The sequence below is a fragment of the Chelmon rostratus genome, chromosome 22 (genome assembly GCF_017976325.1).
Source record: "Chelmon rostratus isolate fCheRos1 chromosome 22, fCheRos1.pri, whole genome shotgun sequence".
In the NCBI taxonomy this organism is placed as follows: Eukaryota; Metazoa; Chordata; class Actinopteri; order Chaetodontiformes; family Chaetodontidae; genus Chelmon; species Chelmon rostratus.
In genome coordinates, this window is record NC_055679.1 from 4,486,446 (window position 1) to 4,506,752 (window position 20,307).

General features: G+C 43.3%; 3 protein-coding genes across 5 annotated transcripts; 2 read left to right on the top strand and 1 right to left on the bottom strand.

Moving 5' to 3' along the window:
- The first annotated feature begins 1,691 nt into the window (after positions 1-1,691).
- LOC121625916 (zinc finger protein 2 homolog) lies at positions 1,692-6,254 on the top strand. Of its 2 annotated transcripts, none has more exons than XM_041964236.1 (7): positions 1,692-1,815; positions 2,852-3,054; positions 3,182-3,274; positions 3,431-3,526; positions 3,646-3,756; positions 3,967-4,090; positions 4,760-6,254. In XM_041964236.1, exons 1-7 carry the CDS (start codon positions 1,776-1,778, stop codon positions 6,238-6,240), a joined length of 2,148 nt encoding a protein of 715 aa, XP_041820170.1. In that variant the 5' UTR covers positions 1,692-1,775; the 3' UTR covers positions 6,241-6,254. The 2 variants fall into 2 exon arrangements, with proteins under 2 accessions (XP_041820170.1, XP_041820171.1); XM_041964237.1 differs by lacking the exon at positions 1,692-1,815 and adding an exon at positions 1,963-2,071.
- Positions 6,255-8,427: 2,173 nt separating this feature from the next.
- On the top strand, positions 8,428-14,925 carry si:ch211-214j24.10 (uncharacterized protein LOC558894 homolog). The gene is made up of 4 exons (XM_041964206.1): positions 8,428-8,557; positions 11,555-12,346; positions 12,454-12,486; positions 12,930-14,925. Exons 1-4 carry the CDS (start codon positions 8,542-8,544, stop codon positions 12,977-12,979), a joined length of 891 nt encoding a protein of 296 aa, XP_041820140.1. The 5' UTR covers positions 8,428-8,541; the 3' UTR covers positions 12,980-14,925.
- LOC121625888 (O-sialoglycoprotein endopeptidase) lies at positions 14,816-20,228 on the bottom strand. 2 transcript variants are annotated; one of them, XM_041964205.1, is made up of 13 exons: positions 20,106-20,228; positions 19,033-19,149; positions 18,805-18,924; positions 18,123-18,298; positions 17,871-17,966; positions 17,730-17,779; positions 17,540-17,618; positions 17,294-17,359; positions 16,766-16,856; positions 16,303-16,378; positions 15,665-15,763; positions 15,433-15,519; positions 14,816-15,324 (listed from the first exon to the last, which is right to left on the bottom strand). In XM_041964205.1, exons 2-12 carry the CDS (start codon positions 19,145-19,147, stop codon positions 15,480-15,482), a joined length of 1,008 nt encoding a protein of 335 aa, XP_041820139.1. In that variant the 5' UTR covers positions 19,148-19,149; positions 20,106-20,228; the 3' UTR covers positions 14,816-15,324; positions 15,433-15,479. The 2 variants fall into 2 exon arrangements, with proteins under 2 accessions (XP_041820139.1, XP_041820137.1); XM_041964203.1 differs by having other exon boundaries at positions 14,816-15,519.
- Between the last annotated feature and the right edge of the window lie 79 nt (positions 20,229-20,307).

Consider the following 20,307-nt stretch of genomic DNA (forward strand, 5'->3'; position numbering starts at 1 on the left):
TGAATTTAACACCACACTATTGGCTATCACATCCCAAGTTTCCGCTGCGTGGATCCTGGAACATGTGACGTCCAGCTTCGATGTCAGAGATTTGAACCACAGAGCCCCCTCCCTCGAGCCCTTGTCTTTCTGTCTGTATGGATGGATTCACTTTGGGAAAAGATCAATTTCAAGTATTAGTATTATTATTGAAAAGTGGCCATGGCGTCATCAGGACTTGTAAAATGTACAGACTTTAAAGTCAAGAAGAAAGAAAACATTCCCAGTGTTATCAATGTAGATTACAAAGATCAATTGTATAGCATTCTGACCTTTAAGTGGTTTAGTTTATCCTGCTCAGAAAGTAAGCCCTGAGGAGAAGAGTGCTTTGTTTTGTACTAATAAGCCGTCTGATGATCCAGTGCGGGCGGGGTGCGACGACAGCAGGCAAACAAGACTTTACTTGCACAACATGAAGAGCAATGTGACGAGCAGTATCGCTCCAGCACACTAAACTTCTGAAAGCTTGCACATGGAAGTTACTGCTAATAAAGACTTTTCTGCTGAGGGTGATCTCTGTTATTATATAAAACTATTGGTTTGAGTGTAACATTAAAATGTATAAAATCAATTAGACCTGTGTTTTATATTTTGTTCAATTGTGTACTTACATCATCCCATTATTTAACAATGACAGCAGCGACTCATGATCCCACACTACTTCACAACATCATCAAACTGCACCTTTTCTTGCTGTTTTTATTGAGAGACCCCTAGGACCAGAAATATTAGGCTTAGATATGAAAGAATTAGTGGAAGAGGACAAAAAAGACATCTACAAAGTATGCAAGTATGTACTGATAAAGGCAGTGCAAAGGCTGTAGTAGGGCAGTTGATGCAGTTGAATGCTGAATATATTTTACTGCAGCTGTAACACCAGCTTGGTCCCACTGCCTTATCATCATCATGCTGTGCGTCCATTTTTTATCAATGTACATGAGGTTAGGAGCCTCCTGCAGTGGCAAAATAGAGTGGCTGCAGGCCCTGATTTAATCTCAACTACCATGCAGAGATGATGTGCACATGGGTTTATCATCATCATTTATCATTATGAGTCTGTTCATAATGCATCATCATTAAGTTTGTACTCGGTTGTTCAGCACCTTGACACACCTGCCAGCTGTGAGAGGGTTCGGTTTGTTTATCATCCATCCAGGCTGGATGGTAAACTCCAACAGGGAGTCCAGTTGTCTCTGGGTCACTGTCATAACAATCTCCTCCTCTTCAGAATGGAAGGTGAAGGAGAAAGTGGGAGTGTTCTTTAATTTGTAATTACTATTACTTAAATTACTTAAAAGTCGTAATGTGGTTATTGAATGTGAGAGGGGTTCTTTTTGGACTTGTTTTGTGTGAGCTCAACAAATTCCTCTCAACTATATTGAAATAGCGATTAAGTATTTAAAATCAAACGAAATCATCAATACACTGTTCACCTGAATTATGAATGGCAAGGCTATACTTAAATTCTGCGTGGCTGTCCATGGGGATCAGCTCATTACAGAATTACATCGTTTTATTTCTTAAATATGTTTTTATGCAACAAACATTTAAAAAAATAAAAAATGTTTGCATTTCCCGACTGACCAAGCAATACCTCTTTGCCTTCTGTATAATAAAAGCTTTTATTTTGAAACAACACGCTACACGTGTTTCCGCTTTGGAGGCGCTAACAACAAATAGCTTACAACATTATGGTCGTTTTAGTGAGTTAAAATTGACTTGACGTTGTCTAAATCATGGAAACGACCGGAAGTTCTCATCCAGTGGAAAACACGGGTCCGTTTTATTGCAGTGTTTAATTATCTTATCGCAGCTAACAGCGAACCAGCTAACGTTAGCTCACTTGCATAATGTCGTTAGCTCGTAGCCCGAAGCTAACCGCAGTGATTGTAGCTAACTTACCTTATATGAACACAGCAAAATATTTTATTACGGCAACACTGGCTGTATGTAAGAACTTACGCATTGTTCTTGAGTAAATGGAAGGATTAAGTTTACTTAATAAATGGGACGAGCTGTATACCCGTCTCTTGTAAGATCAATTTCCTACTGCATGCCTATGTACAATAGCTAAATAAGCTAAGTTTTGTTTCTAAAGTATGCAAGTGATAAATGAGAAAATTGATAAAATAGTTGTTCTGTTGTTGGTTCATGATGTGTGAGAGAAATTTCTTGATGCAGTACATTATGTATGACTTGTACAGTGTTGAGACAGTAAGATATAGAGTTGGCAAAGTAGGTAAAAACTAATAAATGTGAGGGGCTAGAAAACATAAGGAGGTTAACTCCAAAGAATTGCTGCGAACAGAGCTGGTGTTTATCCTCAAGACAGTTTTCAACACTTGTAGTAAATTCAAAGATACACCAAAGATATTTTGGCAACATTGTTTTGGCACCTACTTGAAAACGAGATGATTCATCTCAAGGGTTTATCCTAAGATTATACATGTCTGAGAACTGTGCTGTGAACCTGCATTAGCTTTAGCATCTTCAGTATAACAAGAGCTATCAGCTAACAACTTATCTGTGCTGTTTGTTATGTAATTTGCTTGTTTTTAACTGTTGTTTCCAGTCCATGCACTGTTTAGGTCCTGATGCAGGAGGTTCCCCAAAGACTTGTTCATTACTCACTTTTAGCCCCCTTTAATTTTTAAGACAGATTTAAACTAAAGTGTTATTAAAGTCACATCAGACCCTGCATACAAGTAAATATTTAATTTAAAAGAAAATGTGCACACATGTTCGACCACTTGCATGTTTTTGCTTCCTTGCAAAGACAGTAAGCGTGTAACGAGGCCATTTGTTTTTGCAGATATATTCCTGCCGCTGTGTTCGCTGAGGCTGCTGATCCCTCCTCTGCGGCTGCTCTCTGCAGCGATGTGGCAGGTGGCTCAGCGGAGAGAGGTCCTGGAGTATGAAAAGCTGGACGAGTTTGTGACGCTGGTGACGGCGACAGTTCCAGACCTGCTCAGTCCAAAGCAGAGAGGCAAGCTGCTCCTTCGACTGAGGGCGAAAGTGAGTCAGAGGGTTTCATGTGAGATCAAGTTACACAACGTGTTAAATGTTTGTACAATAATGCTTCATGGAGTCAGTGTTTAGCTAAAGGCACCCCTCTCTCTTCTCTCCACGTCTTTCTCTTCAGATTCTTCTTGAGTTGTGCAGAAATGAGGAAACAGCCAACACGTTGTGTATACAGCCTCACCTGGAACGGATCCGCCCACCAGGATACTCAGGAGTAAGTGGTGTTTTCACATTTACCTACAATCCTCCCCCCTCCAAACTCAGGTGACGACGTGTCAGCTGGCTCGCCCCTTTGTAATTACTGGTAAGATGGAGCACTTGCGCGCTTCTGTTTGTAGATGGTGTCAGTAACAGCGATGGTGTCTTTCAGAGTGGAGATGCAGAGGTGGATGCAGAGGAGGCCATTTTTGTGGAGCTCATCCAGACACTGCTGAAAGACCCAGCACAGAGGGAGCATTTCTACCAGGCAAGGCAGCATCATACAACCCACCTGTCATTCCGAACAGCCTTTTTGTGCATTAGTTGTCGTTTTTTGTCCAGTCCACAGTTGGACTTTTGAGTAACTGCTCCCTTCGTACTTCTCAGGAGGTTTTCCCAACAGAATATGGTCTTAACTACGACACCGACATGCAGCTCCTTGTGTGGGAGTTTCTTTCTAAACTGGAGAAACTCCTGCCAGTACCAGACCTCAGTCAGGTAGGAGATGTCATCCCACTTCAGCAGCTGCTACTTGAAACATGGTTAGAAGGAATTTAGGTATTTGTACTTTTTAGGAATAGCATCAGTGGTCACTGTATTATAAGTAAGAGTCGCAGTGGATGAAATGTTATGTTATGTGACAGTGTGATCACTTTGGGCAGGAAGCACCTTGTTCTTTCTCACATGTTCGCTTTTGTCCATAAACAGACTGTTTCATGGCTGACCTCTGCCCCCTCTGTGCTGAGGGACTGCTTGCAAGCCCTCTCCAGTCCTGACGACCTGAGGTCTCTCCTGCAACACCATAAATGCCTCGAGCACCTTGGAACGCAAGGTAAACAAAATGCATCGGCCATGACTTCAGCCCCTTTCTCTGATCCATGTTAATCAGGCCCACATTAGACCAGTTAAGAAACCGGACACATACTGGGTAAAATGAAGTTGTAGAAGGCACACGAGCATAAACTTTGCTACATGTCAGGCAACATAAGAAGACTTTTAAAGGTGTTTTTCTCTTCAGATCAGAGGAAAGTCAAATATTGTTGGATTTTAATGAAAGTTTTCTGTATAGATATTTAGTTAAAGGATTAAAGCTAAAATATCAACATGTCAAGCTGCTTTCCATTGTCTGACTGAACTGGTGCGTCTCACTCACCGCTGTTTTCCAGCAGTGTGGCCCCTGTAGTGTCTATCAAACACCTCTGTCATTTAATGTAAACAGCCTCGACAGGAAATGTTCCCTGTGTGTGTTCTCATATTGACAGATGGGACAGTTTCACGGTGAGCTAAAGTCAGATGTTCAGAATGCACATTCTGCTGAACCTCATCGCCTCACTGCTGTGAGGAAGGCCCGGTGGATTCTGAGGATTCCCATCAGTATCAGATATTTTTAACCAGCAATGAACCCAGCAATGTTAACTTTTCCTGCTGCTGCACAACAAACAGTTGCCCATATCTGAGGGAAACATAGAACGGCTACTTATCTTTTCTGTGTTTTTCACAGGCACCACTGTGGAGATGTCCACCCAGGTCTTTGCCTGCCCTGAGTGTCCGTTCTTCCACATGCAGGAGTCCTACCTGCTGCAGCACATCGAGCACAGTCACCCTGAGCAGTACAGCAAACTGCAGAAGGCGGCAGAGACGGCTGAGGCTCCCAGGAAGAAGGTCCAGCGTCCTGAGTTCCCAAAGCCTTTCCCCATCCACGACAGGCCCGACCCTCACATGTGCCAGGAGTGTGGCAAAACTTTCACACGCGCTTCAGACGTGACCCGTCACCAGCGGACGCACACGGGTGAGCGCCCTTACACCTGTGAGGAGTGTAAGAAGGGCTTCAAGAACTCCTGGGATCTGACCAGGCATCAGCGCATTCACACCGGAGAGCGACCCTTCCTGTGCTCCCAGTGTGGCAAGCGGTTCACACAGATGGGGCTGCTCAAGCTGCATTACGAACGGACCGCCTGCGGCCAGGCTTGCAACCCCCCCCTCGATCTGACGACGGAGGTTGTGGTAGCAGAGGAGACATCAGAGAAAGGGGGCGGTCAGTACAAATGCCAGAAATGTAGCGAGAGCTTCGGTAGCATCCTTGAGCGGCTGAGGCACAGGCAGAGGCATGTGGCGAGGCGTCAGTACAAATGCTCCCTGTGTGACAAGATTTACAGCCGAGCGTCGGACCTCAAGAGACACCAGATGAAACACACCGGTGAGCGGCCATTTGCATGCGAATGTGGGAAAAAATTCACGCACGTGTGGCTTCTAAATAAGCACCGGCAGATCCACACCAGGGAGCGTCCGTACCCCTGCACTGAGTGTGGGAAGAGCTTCACGCAGCTCCAGATCCTTAACAGGCACCTGCTGACCCACAACGGCCAGCGGCCCTTCCAGTGCTCCTACTGTGAGAAGAGCTTCACCCAGCTGGCCAGCCTCACACGCCACGTACGAATCCACACAGGCGAGAGGCCGTACCTCTGCACCACCTGCGAGAAGACGTTCCTCACACACGGAGAGCTGGTGAGGCATCAGCGCAGCCACAGTAACTTCAGGCCGTTCAGCTGTCCACAGTGCCCCAAGAGCTTTAAAACCAAGCGAGCTCAGAGCGAGCACCTCAATACACACACAGGAGAGCGTCCATTTGCATGCACCCGGTGCGGGAAGAGGTTCGCCAAGTCGACCTCGCTCGTCCGGCATAACCTGACTCACACAGGGGAGCGGCCCCACCAGTGCTCCCAGTGCGGGAAGACCTTCCTCACGTCGGGCGAGCTCCTCCTCCACAAACGGATCCACACGGGAGAACGGCCTTATCCCTGCTCCTACTGCGAGAGGAGGTTCAGGTGCTCCTCCGACCTCAACATGCACGTCCGGACGCACACCGGAGAGAAGCCGCACAGCTGCCTGTTCTGTAAGAAGAGCTTCTCTACCTCGACAAGGCTGAAAAGACACATGCGCACACACGTGGACAAGGGTGTCGTTGTGGAATCATTCATTTGAGCTGACAGCGAATGAGGGACTTATTAGAAGATGATGTTTTTTGCTTTGTCTTTAAAAATAAAAAAACTAAAATAAGAAAACTCTTTAATCAACAATAATTTTTCTCTATTTAGTGAACATCAGAATGTTTTTGGTATTTTTCTACAACCAGAGTGATGAAGTGCTCTTGGTCAGAGGTTCCCAACCATTTTGGCTTGTGAAAATGAAGCATTATGAAAATGATCCGTTAATTCACCGGAAAATATGTCTGTAACTTGTCAACTTTCCTTATAATTGTCTCAGGACACCTCAGATTAAATTTTTGACCTGAGGGGGGTTCGACCCCAGGAGGAGGGACAGAACCAGCCTCCCTTTTACAGATGCAAACCCAGCATAGGGCAGTGAAAGGTGGAGGACATTAACCACAGAGCCGAGAGGCATTGGAGGGAGTCTGATAACAGCATGGCCTGTTGACTTGTGTCATTATGGTCTGTCTCTAAGTTAGATTAGTTCTGTGTGGTGCAAAATCACCCAGGCAGGTTAAGGGGACGTGTATGAAGGATTTAAATTTAGATTTTAGTTTGACAAAAGGAATATGCCACTGAAAATCAATCTGTTTAAAATGTTTAAAAAAGCAATAGAGGAGAAGCCAGAGATGTTACTTTTCCAGTCAAAGTGAGGACTTTTCAAAAGGTAAATGATCAAAAAGAGGAGGTAGCGGCAAGAGAGGAGACTGTGGGAAAAGTGATAAAGCCAAGCAAAGTCAAAGAGCAAGACAGAGCAGAGAAGAAAGGACAGTGGGAGCTCCAGGGAGCTCCAGGTCCAGAAAGGAGGCCAAGCTGTCCACAGAGGAACCAAAGGAAATGAAGATTCATGGAAGTGAAGAGCGCGGAGGAGCCGAGGCAGAGAGGGAAGCCTCCGGCTTAGAGAAAGAGCAAGGAAAGAGAAATCTGAACCGGGTAAAGGCAAACAGGGAAAGCAAAATACTAATGATCAGACACAAAGCTATGAAAAGGTCGGTGAATAAAATGCAGAAGAGGAACAGCAGAGAGGGGTCACAAAGACGTGCGAAAGAGCAAGAGAAGGCCAAAGATGTTAAAGATGGTGCCACTGATCAACCTGTGGCGCTGGAGGAGGACTGCTCACATACCCAAGGTGGGCTTTTATTATATCTTTTCGTGGGATTGTTAATGGTTCATTAATCTGTCGGATAACTTGTCATGCTGATTTTACAACAGCAGTCATTAGATGGTCAAGCTCTGCCTGCGTCCTTGCCACTGTGTGACTGATTACAGGTCTCTGTAACCTGATTAAAGGTTGTCATGTGGGACCTTACATTCAGGGAAACAATGAGAGGAATGTGTATAAGAGCAGGATGCGTGTAATCCACTCAGGACTGATAGAACATGATATGGTCTCCATGGCTCCACGATGACTGGTCTGATCTTTTGTATTATCAAATTACATGATCTAATCAGGGGTCAGCCATAGAAGCACAAACTGTTTATGAATTTGGCCCGTTTCCACAACTTTTTAGCCGTGGAACAAGGAAACTGCATGTACTGAGCAGTTTGACTGATATTTCCCAACATATAATTTGACCTCTTATTACTTTTAATATGATAATATTTCTAACCTCTATGTGCCATTGTGCCTATTCTGTTCAGTATCTCACCCCCCTGGGGTCCTGACACACAGGCATGGAACCACTTCATTTAATTCCAAAGGAAAACACATTGTTTTTTACTTCAGTGGAGCTCTACTTTCCCAAACAAGCATACCCAATTTTATTTTGTTGCATTTGTTATTATTACATAACTTTTTATGTAAGCCCATTAATGAGGCTGTCCCATCTGTTTGTCAGAACAGGTACAGTATTTGCTGTACAGTATCTGAATGCTGATCGCTGAACTAATTTGTCTCCATTTTGCCCTTTACATAGCGTTTGAATGTCTGGATGGTTGTGAAATTGGTTTACACACATCAAGGGTAACAATAAAATGTGGCTGTAGTTGTCGTGTTTTTTTCAAAACCAGTAATTGGCTTTTCATAAGAAATCTGCCTTTCAAAGCAAAACAATAATTTCACCCCGCTAGATCACTCTAACCACGTGGTTAGCGCTGCACTAATGGTTGAATAACATAAATTCCCTCAAAGTTTCCCGCCGGACCCCTTATCTACAGGGACTTCCTGTTCCACCCACATTCTCGTGTCGCTTCCGGGTGGCAGCATAAGACTCATCCAGCGAGCCGTCGTTATCTTAACGTTGTAAACAAAAGTTACTAAACGGTTTAGCTTCCTCGACACTTTGAACGAAAAGACATGCATATCAAAACAGGTAAGTTTGTACAACTTTTTGACTCAGCTGGCCTAAATTCTTCACTTTCATAGGTGTTATTTTGTTGTCTTGCCGACGGTGTTAGCAACTGTGCTAGCGGTATCGATAGCATCCTGCTCGCCGCTTTGAATGGGGGTTACGAAACTTTGACTTCGGCTAACGTGCTACTTAGCTCTTAATTTCGTGACATGGTCAAAAAATATACAATTACCTCTACGACAGTTTTTGTTTTTGAGACATTGTTCAACTATATTGGGCATGTCGTAACGGCAGATGGATAAAACCGTCGAGTTTAATTCGCCGCACCATGACGCTGCTAATTAAAGTTTGCTAGCACCGGTGCTGGCTCGTAGCTTTTCTGCTGTCTTGTTAGCTGCCAGCACCGCATACATGAATCATAACGTGTTGTTATATTCAAAGAGACGCCAGTAAAGCAGCCAAATTGCTCTTTATAGCCTGAGTATGTAGAGTCAGAAATTTTCGTCATGGTGCTTGACACGGACTCCCTGCATTGGAGAACAGTTTTTTTTAAATGTGGCGCTTAGGAGCGGACTCGCCGTTCAGGCCGGGTATATTCATTTCTTCTCAATCATATGGAGCGTTTCATCCCAACCTGTGAGTAGTCAAGTTCTGTAACTCGGGCCTACAAAGCACCTGTTGTGAGTTTCATCCTTATTGTCACCGATGAAGTATTTCCAGTAGACATGCCTTGTAAAGACAATGAACAGTAATATCCAGGTCCATCAGACGCGTGCCATGTGGGCAAAAATGGCTCAACTACAACTAATATAAGTTCACTACTAATACTACTTGGTCAACCAACCATTCTTTTGTGACGATGAGGCATCAACTGTGACTGAATGACACAGGTTGTTGTATAACATTAATACACGGCCAGTAAGAGTGAGATGTGTAGTGAGAGGTATTGAAAGCTGTCAGTCAGTATGACATACTGAGTTATTCCCGTAATAATACTTTTTCACTAAACATGAATGCAAACTAAATATAAGAACACAAGTTTCTGTTGTTTGTGAAGGAAATGTCAAACAGTGAGAAATTCCTAAATTGGGAGCCTAAGGTGAAGCTTTCCTGTCTCCTATTTAGTCTCCAAACATCTTCAATTTACAGTGTTTGAGAAGCCACAACTAAACATCGTTTGGCCTTTTTGCTTGATAAATGAGTTCACAGATTAGGTTGTTATTGGGGAAGTGGCTTATCAAAATGGTTGCATTTGTCTGTCAGTTGAGTAATTAATTAGTCTAGCAATTATTTCAGCATCACAACAGTCGACTCACTGGACAATTTCTGCGTTCCTTTTCTTCATTTTTCGACAGAGATGAGAACAGAGATGCTTTGCTCCAACTGTTCCCTTCTCTTAATTTAGCATCAAGTCATCTTGTTCTGTTCTGCACAACTTGGCAAATAAACAGCAATACAGGCAACTGTTATTCTGCCTAAACTCAACTGGCACAGTGAAGTCAGATGAAATTGTGTCACCCACCCCTGATGTTTGCTGATATGAAACAGCCAAGTACAGAGATCCTTTATGAACCAATCAGGGTTTTTCCTGGAATTTTTTGAGACAAAGGAGTCAAAGGCTGGAGAACGTGCGTGGCATGGACGGCGTACACAGGTGTGGGTGTGCACGCACACCTTTTAGACTGCGTGTGCTTAAATTAAGAAAAACACGTTTTCACTTTTTGCGTAACAGCTTGAGAGTAGACAAAGAGAAGGGACAGACAAGGACAAAAGTGAAGATAAGAAGAATAATGAGGGAAAAGAGCTTTTCAGTGTGCCCAGTGAAAAGATAGCAACCGGTGGGCCACATGATAAGAAAGCTACTGAAAAAATTTGAAGTTTCTATAAAAAGAGGTGTGTCCTGTTTGTCCAGTGTGGTAATACAATTGGAGTCACTGGCTCACATGGCATGGAGGCTATTGAAAAAACTGCAACTATTTTCTGTTTGAATATTTATGTAAAATAAATGTATTACACATTTACAAAACAGGTGTGCTATAAGCATTGTTTATAGCAGAATTTATGTAAATATGGCAAAGTCAGCAGCTATTGAAAGTAACTTTGATTTTGTGTCATTCAAATGGTAATTCTATCATGATTCCTGAGTGAAACCCCCACGGCTAAGAGGTGAGCTCACCGTCCTCTTATTGGCAACACTGGGTTGAGCTGAGTACGCTGCCACTGGATCCAGAGTGAATGTCGTATGTTCACCTTCAGAACTAACTTCACTGCAGGGCATTTCTGCTTTCTAAATTGATCTGTCAAGTTCTTGTGAGCACTTAAAAGATGTTCAAAATCCAGTCCTATTTCCGCCTGTAACTTAGTAAACTAGCTTTCTTCACAAACCTCACGAAAAATTTGTCGCTTACCTTGTCTTGCCTGATAAAAAGCACCATAGTTTTGGTGTTACAAAATTCTTTATGTTTTTTTGCCTGATTTTTCAACGAAGGTGGCGGCTAAAGGCGGCCCACCTTTGTTGGTGGCAGGGAAACCCCTGCCAGTGCCAAGTGAAGCATGTGAGGCACCTGTAGAACAAGTGTTGCAGCAAAACGAAATTTTCACAGTCCAATAACAGTCTCAGAAAGTATCAAAATAACATTTTATTACTGATTTTAATGACCCTTAAAGGAATGAGAACAAAGCTTTTTGGTTTTTCAATCAACAATTTATTTTAATCTAATTTTATGTTCTGACAGACATGACACTTGATAGACACTAAAAACATTTTTTTAACACTAATGTTTTAGAATTCAGTATTATAGAAAAGTGAATGTCCATGGTATGATAACAATTTCATAACTCAAGATTGTTATTAAATCAGAGCAGGACAGTGATGTGATTTTTCCAGTTAAACAGGATTTTTGAAGGGTTAGCCCAGGTGTTAATATTCTGTTTCATGTGTGATCTAGATACGAAAACATTGAAATAGCATTTGACAACAGCAGATATTTGAGCGACATGTCAACACGTCTCTTTCAGGTACATGGGAAGCCAGCAACACTGTGTGTGAGTCCGATACCCTGTGTGACCCAGCAGTCCTCGTTTCAGCCGCCAACTCTGAGCCACACATTCGCAACCGCCGCCTGTCTCCTGGCTCGGGCAACTGTGGAGGTGGTGGGGGTGGAGGCTGCATCTCTGGAGGTGACCAACAGCCCCGACAGCTTTCACCCGAAGGCGACCTGATCGGACCCGGTCACACGCACGCCTTCAGCTTCCGCAGGGAAAAAGAACGCAAGCAGCACAAAGGCCGCAGCCTCCGCAGGGAAAGTCAGAAGGGGGTCAGCCGAGTAAGCGAGCGGCCACAAAAGGTAAACCAAAAGGAGAGGTGGGTGGAGGACAGTCTGTCACTGCTCAAACCCCCACCTGCCTTCCCAGTGCAGGACAGCCCCGCCAAGCTGCAGCCCGCCGTCAGCTACGCCTCCAAGGTGAAGGCGGGAGCAGCAAGTGGAGCGCTGGAGGAGGACCGCCCTGCCATCGGCGTGCTGCTACAGAACCAGTGGGGTCTCAGTTTCATCAGTGAGGCGAGGCCTGTCACAGAGGGCTCTAGCACCCGCCCCACTGCCAACACCCTCCCCCCTCAGCCCACAGATGCTGAACAGCCAGCAGACCTACAGCTGGAGGCAGTTCTCACAGTCCAGTCTCCCGAAGAAACGCCTATTCCAGTCGCTACCTCCGTCACCCCCATCACACGCCCAGAGGTGGACGAGAGCAACGGGAAGCTGCTGCTTAGTTGTCGCCATCTAGTGGAGGCTTTGAACTATCACAGTAGAGGTGAGGACTATGAGGAACTTTGAAGACGGTGCCCTGCCAGATTTTCACTTTTTGTAAAATGGTCAGCGCATTACCTCTAACGGCGTGTCTGTTTTCTCTCTCCTCAGAATGGAATGCTATCTGTAACAAACAGAAAAAAGGTAGGTTGACTCCAAGAGTAAACCTGTCAAGCCACTGCTTATGAAAAAACACTGGCATTTGAAATGTAGTGAAACAGGCTTCAGCTCAGTGTTAACAACATGTTATGACAATATTTTGTGGTTATCTATTTTGAAAAGTACTAACTAATTGTTAGTCAGTGCATTGTGTACTGTAGACCTGTGTTCCTTGAAAATTGAGTTGAGAGAGTCCTCACTGTTTGGTTACTTATATTATATCTAATTATAGCAAGTTACCCACCATATCAGAAAATATATTCACATAAAATGAAACCCTGCAGTTCTCCAGTGGATAGTAAATGTAGCCAATCAGGAGTTCCACTAGTTTGTAGCCATTTATTGGACAGTGGTCAGCTGGAACAAAGTTGAAAAATTTGATTGTTATGTGTGTTTGACATTGTTTTGTTCTCTTCCTTTTTTTGCAGTTCCAAAAAAGGTTGTTTGGTATAAAGACACCCAGGAGCATCCAGCCTAGCAGTGTGAGAAGCCCAAAGCATATGTAAACACATACACAACACACACCTACATGCACATTAAAACACGTAAAGATGGACACATTTTTGAGTCCCGTTCACACACTGCACTCAGGATGATGTCTTCACGCAAAGCCACACTGAGACACTTTGGACTAACTCCTTTGAGATCTTACAGCAATGGACTTTTTTAACGCCTTACAGAAAGCCTGCCTTAATTAATCAGACCTGTTTTCATTGTCTCTCATGACCATTTTTAGCTTGTATGTGTAGAGCTGGTCTTTCCCCCCCCCATTTTTTTTTTAAACAATCTCTGATGGACTGTAATTTAACCCCCCCCCCCCCCCCGAAAGCTGCGGTTTTATCAACCTTTTTGTGTCCTCTGTAAATTAGGATCAATCATTGCTGACACAGAGAACACAAGCAGAATGACTCAACAGGCAGCCTGTGGTTCATTGGCTCACACCGCTGCCTGTTAAGAAGGTGCTTTAAGAGGCCGACGCCTCAGTGGCTCCTGGGCTTGTGGAGCCGGAGGTGAAAGCTGCCATGTTGACCTTAAGGGTGTACTACGCAGGATTTTCCTTAAAAGTGTAGACTCATCCAAAAGTAATCCCTGTCAGCCACCACTGAAAACTGAAATGTGTACCACTCTGTTTATCTGCAGAGACGCTTCCCTCTCTCTGCATCTTGTGATTTTGTTGTGTTCAAGACGTTTCCGGGCTGCAAGTTTTGGGCAGTGTGGTCAGGACTTTATAAAAAAGGTAGGAACCAGGTGCCAGACCACAAGTAGCACCCATCTGAGAGGAAGCTAAGAAAATGGCAGATACAGAGCCAAACACATGTAGCATGGAGAAAGCTGTGGCCAAAGCTCATTCCAAGACGAGAGTGACGCTGGGGTTGGCTTTCACCTGCTGGAGAGCACTGAAGGAGAGGATGAGGCCTGTTTTCTGTTGCACTGGAAGGTGCCAAGATAGGGACAAGATTTTGATAGCATTGACCAATCCTGTTTGAGTGGACTTTGGTTGCATTCAGGTGAACTGCACATATGGACAGCAAAGACTGGACTGTATTGGCTGAAATGCAATCTTAGCACCCATTGGCTTCCGTCTGATGACAATTAAGCTTTTTATAAAATGTATCTGCATTCATATGAGGTTATCTGTGCTTATCGGCCTGTAAACAATGACCGGCTCGCGAAAAAGGAAGTCCTGGCCCTGATATTTGATCGGATACCCGCTGGCTACCCCAGAACCCCCGCCCGAAACACTGGTCGTGGCCTCCAGAGGCTAAACTGTTGTCGGACGATTGGTCCCGAGATGGCAGCAAATGTTACCTTCCTTCAATTGTAGCTTGCAGTGTACGTACAAGCAGTGCGCTTATGGTGCTGTTGAGTCAAAGAGGGGCCAAGTTGATGTTCTTTACTAACAACAAATTCCTGCATAGTATACCTTTCAGCCTCAGAAGTGCTGTTGCTCTCTGAGTCATGAGGCCATTGCTTCATCGATGAGGTCAATCGAGCACTTTGTTAAAAAAAATCTTGTGTCCAATCTTTGTGTGCGAGAAACCCTCATCAGAGTGATTCATTTCCCCCCGTCTCCATTACAAACAGAAGAGTGTCTGTCTTGTTCCTGCTTGAGTTTTATGGTAAATGTATGCAGAGGACTTGTGTATCTGTGTCTTCAGTTTACAGAGGGGTGTAGTCAATGGCACAGTAGAGTTCACCCTTTACCCCTGTCAGATCTTAATGCTGTGTTCCCTTTTTTTTTTGTTTTATTCGGTTCCCTAATCGGTTGAATGTTACTCATGAATCCATAAGGGATCTCACCATGTTCAGTATGTTGATTTTTGAAAAGAAAATTTATTGAATAAAAAAAATTTACACTGGAGAAAGAGGAGGAATGTAAGTGAACAGTATTGCTTAATAAAAATGAATAAACTCTACAAGTTCCACCTTAGTCCTGTTTATTTTCAGTTCAATTCACGTGGTTCTCTTAACTGACACCAATACACGGTTTGTATCTGAATATTAACATTAACTCTTTGTCCGAAATCCATAGTGCCAGAGAAACACTGCACTTAACAGAGCTTACATGAGGAAATATAGAAAAACAAAAGTTGCTCACTATCAGCAGTGGTTCAGCCAGGCAGAGCTGCTCGCACCATTAATCGCTTAGCTTGTCAGAATTTTCTTTCCACCAGAAGATGTTGTGTAGGAGTCCGTAGTTCACTTGAAGCATCAGCAGATACCAAACGTCTCCAAAATGTGAAAATCTGAATAAACCTGTCACTGCTGCGGGCAGTTGCAGCAGCTAAATAGTGAGGATTCCTTGTGCAGCTTTGAACTGCACTGCAGGTGAGCAGAAAAGGACAGGAAAGGCAAAATGTTTCATTTTTCCTGAGCTGAAGTGTAAATTCAGAGGTCTTCAGGCGTTTTAAACCAGTTATAATGACAGACCTGCTGCAGCAGCATCTGTAGCACCAAGATGTTGCTCAGTCCATCAGTCAGTCTCTCCACGTCACCTCCACCTCATCTGTTCTGTACCTACGACAGGAAAAACGTTCCCGTCAACATGGACGCATGGCAAGGAAGCAATATTCCTACATCCTGGGAACATCTCTATAGGCCAAGATCCCAACTTTTGATGATGACGGGGAACAGGAAACGCTTTGCGGTAACGTGAATCTACCTTTGTGTGATCCACGAGTCCTCCAGCTCCGTCACCTGACCGGACCTGAACATCTCCCAGCCGGCCTGGGCGATCATCGCGCCGTTGTCTATGCAGAATCTGTGGCACGAAATGAACACTGTCATCTGGACTGAACGTGGAACACAATGTTCCTGACAGACTCAGGAACTCAGCAGTGAGGACAGTTGACGGGGAAGAAGGACAACAGTTTGCTCTTTTCACATAATCAAATGAGGGTTTGAATGAACTTTTTTTTTGTTCGGCCCATTTACTACCACTCACTTCACGTTACTGCTAACTGCTTTACAAAGTATGTTATGGTATTTTTCACACTACATAACCATCCAATACCATAGCTTTGACAACAATAAGCTCCTTATTATCATGAATATCTCTACTTAAGGTCTTTTAGTGAAATAAATGAAAATAATATCACCTGAGAGGGGAAGAAAAACACAAGCACAGTCTAACACATGGCATACACTGAAATATTCATATCTTAAATTAAGCTGACCAAGTTTTTCCCTCACAGAATTTTACTCTTGTGAAACTAGAAAAGTCTCAAAAAGCATTTACACCATCATGAGACTCTTGTCATTTTAATGTCAGTGAAAGTGAGTGTAGAGCGACTGGTTCACCGTTCATCTGTGGCAAACAGCTTGGCGCCTCTCTCCTTACACATCACCCCCATCATCTCCTGCAGACGTAGGTTACCTGCAGAGGAAACATGAGGTCACGTTCTCCAAAGGACAGGTCGAGTGAACCTTTAAGGCACATTTCAGGCACAGTGACGTTCATTTACAAACAAGCAGCAGAACAACATCGGTTCATCGTGGCTCTGATGCTTTTCAGTCACATGAAATTGCAATAAGCTTAAGGGAGAAAAATATGTATGAGGAAAAGAAAAATAAGAACCAAGAGCAGTTCAGATTGTCAGGAGTATTTCATTTCACCAAAAGTAAAATATAAATGCATATACATGCATTGCAAATTATCTAGACATTTGGGTACTGGATGATAAAAACTACACCAACCAACATGAGCCAGAGTGTTTCCATTTTAGATAGGATGTTTCCATTACACATCCTCTTATGTACTTACAGCCAACGCCGCCGACGATGAGGACCTCTTGAGAGCCGCAGTGAGCCATGGCCCTCTCTGTGATCTCCACCAGCATGGAGAACAAGGTCTCCTGCAAAGAGGGAGCTGTCAGTGCTGGGCAATACTGACAACATTACATTATGATCACACCTGAAACAGCCGGTTGAATAGTCCATCGATCCTTTTTCTTTGCCCATAGATGACAGTAAACTGAATGTCTTTGGATTTTAGACTGATGGTCAGCCAAAATAACATAATAACAAGATTTGAGCTTATGAGTTTTAACCAAATATCTCAAGACCAAAACAGAACAGGCTTTCCAGACATAATGCCCTTAACAGTGTTGTGTTTAAATGAGGCTTTATTCTAAAATGAACAATGTTTGTTTCTACTGATCTTAACAGAAATCAAATCCTTTAAACTAAAAATGTCTTCTGCAAAAGTTTCTATGTAGCTTGTTTAACGAGCTGAGCTGCACAGATCACCATGTAGGGCAGGACTATATGAATAGACTGATAGTGTTGGTACCTGCAGGGAGAAACACAGGTCCTCTGCTGCACACTGACCAGAGCTGAGCATCTTATGAGAAACTTCCTATGGAAGAAAAAGAGAAAAGAGCTGTTAGGTTCATGACTCAAAAGAGTGATGAAGTCATAGACATCAAACTGTAGCCTTCAGGATCAGTTTTAGCAAATTCATAATTAGCATCTGCACCATGTCAACACATAACAGAGAGGATGAAAGCACTTACTGTAGACAAACAGGTCCACTCACCTCAATATAGGATAAAATCCCAGAAAATGAGACGTCCATTCCTTTAACCGTATAGGGCAGCTCCACATACTGACTCCCTCTGACAGCACAGACGTTAGCAAAGTGAAGTAGCATCAAAATATTAGTCATGTCAAAACCAACATTACGCTCACGACACATTCCAACACAGTCCAGTGAAGCTCTCACTCACCTTTTGGCCATCTGCTCGATGTTGTAGCCTGGACTGGGGTCATTGGAAATCTGAGTGGAGAAACAGTCACACAAACTTTCCCACACACTGATTCAGTAAAAGGCAAATAATCACTCTAATGAGGACCGTAATGACACACACCTTTAGAACTCGAGCAAACCTGTCCAAACAGTTGCCAACTGCAATGTCGATGGTCTCCCCAAATATTCTGTACCGCCGCTCTGAGTATGCAATAACCTGCGCAGGAAGACAAGAGTCCAATTATATTTATACCAAATAAACGAGTATGTTACCGCTCTGTCAACACCGTTTCACTGACAGATGATCAACAGGAAGTGCAGTCCAGAAGCTCTGTGCCAAAAGAAATACTGAGGCCTACATCCAGAAACCAACCTGTGTGTTCCCTCCACTGACATAAAGCACCGTGGGGTTGGTGGCTTTTGTGATGAGTCGGCCCATCTCAATGTGTCCGATACAGTGGTTGACACCGAGGAGCGGCTTCCCCCAAAGCTGTGCCACTGTACGAGCCACCAGAGCCACCGTCACCAGGGGGGCACCCATACCAGGACCTGAAAGAGAAGGAACAGAGAGAGAGATTGTCGGACTGATAAAAAGACATCATACCTTTGTTTGAGAGAGAACATTGCATCTGTCTGTCACCTTGATGTCGCCTTAAAGGCACTGACAAATAAAAGTTGTTTTACGGATAATCACATGACTACTACACTGCATCTGTATCAATTAAACCTCCACTTAAAATACTAAATGATACGAAATAATAAAAGTTACATCCTGTGTACATCATAACAAGCTAATGTCGTGAGGGTAAGCATTGTTGAACCTCACATAATTTTTTTAAAAGTTCAGGTCAAGATATAAAGGTTGAATTTAAAGAATGTGTATAGTATAATATGCTATCTAGAATTGTGAGTTTGATGCAAATGTGCAAACCATGAATAAATGTTTGAACTAACTCTGAAGTAATGTTAGAAAGAAGAAAAAGAAACTTAAGCGACATCTTATGGCAAATACTGGGAGGTGAAAATCAAGGTGAAAAGCCAGGATCTTGTGTCACCTTTGGTGTATGCCACACAGTCGATGTCTGCAGGCTTCAGCCCTGCTTGCTCCAGCGCCTCCCTGAGGACAGTCAGTATGACAGCACGGTGGTGCCTGGCAGTGTCGCTCGGCATGAACCCTGATGGGTAAAATAACATTTCCTCAGCCTCACATGCAAGACTGTTACGCTTCAATATGTCGCCAGTGAGTGAAGGTGATATTAGTGCTTTAGAGAAATGTGGCTTGCCTTGACCAGGAGGCGTGATGTAGGTCCGTCTAGGGTTGGAAAGCACTTCACCATCCCTGATGATTCCTATGCCGATCTTATTGGCACTGCCCTCAAATCCGATTACTACAGTCATGGCTGCCGGAGTAAACATAGTTAGGAAAGAGAAAAGCAATGGACAGTACAGACTAATGCATTGTGTCTTTGCATGGAAGCCAAGTGTGTTGTCACGTTTATGCAGGTTTTTATTCCAACCTCAAACCTCAGAGCCAATTCCTCTACTGAACACACTCTTAACCAGAGATAGTACCATCTTCAACAAACAACATTACAAATGAACGGAGTCAAGACAAGTGAAATTTATACTTTTCACATAAAAACAGAAATCAGGTAAAAGATGCATTAAGGGACACGCAGGCTTAACCTATACTTGAGACGAGAAGTATGAATAGCTGAGACTCCGTTGCTCCTTCTTTTTAAAATCCAGTTCTTGTAAGGCCAATTAATCTATAAAAGTGCAACATTAAATAACTGGGATACACCTGAATTAAGAAATACTAGGTCAAAATGTTAACTAAGACACAGTGATGGGATACTAAGTCAAACTTATGAGACATTGAGATATTAAGTCAAAATTTAGACAAATTTATGAGATGCCAAAAAATGTTTACATATATTCAACTGTGTTGAAGTTTAACTCATTATTTCATAATTCTGACTTAGTAAAGCGTTATTATAAACGCTGCTTAATTTCATACCTATTTCTATTTTAATCATAACTTCTGATCATTTTTTCTTTTCAGACAGAAATGGGCTTCCATAGCTAAACGAGGTTGGGCATGTCGATTTGGTGGGGTTGTGGTAAGAAGTATGTCACAATTAAAATTGTAACCTGTAACTTAAGATTTAAAACAGAGGGAAAATGCGACATGCAGCCAATACAGTAACCCACAATACATAGTTAATGCAGACAGACGAATAAGAAAACAAAAATACAGCATGCTGTCACTGCTAGCATAGCAGCTACAGCAAAGTGTTTAGAAACAACTTGCTCATATTAAGGCTTTATTCAATAACAAAATGTGTATATTTACCTTTTTACTTCCCTTCGGAAGTTCACATTAACCCAAATTCGTGTCAGTGAAACTTATAAACTAATAATTGTACTGCCTTAGCTAACTGCTGTGCTGAAACTGCTCCATGAAGCTCGAGGGGTCCCAAACATTGATTGATGTTTAGCTGGCCTCACCAAAAAGATTTGTCTAAGTAATATTTTTCTGCAGCAGCATTTCAGAA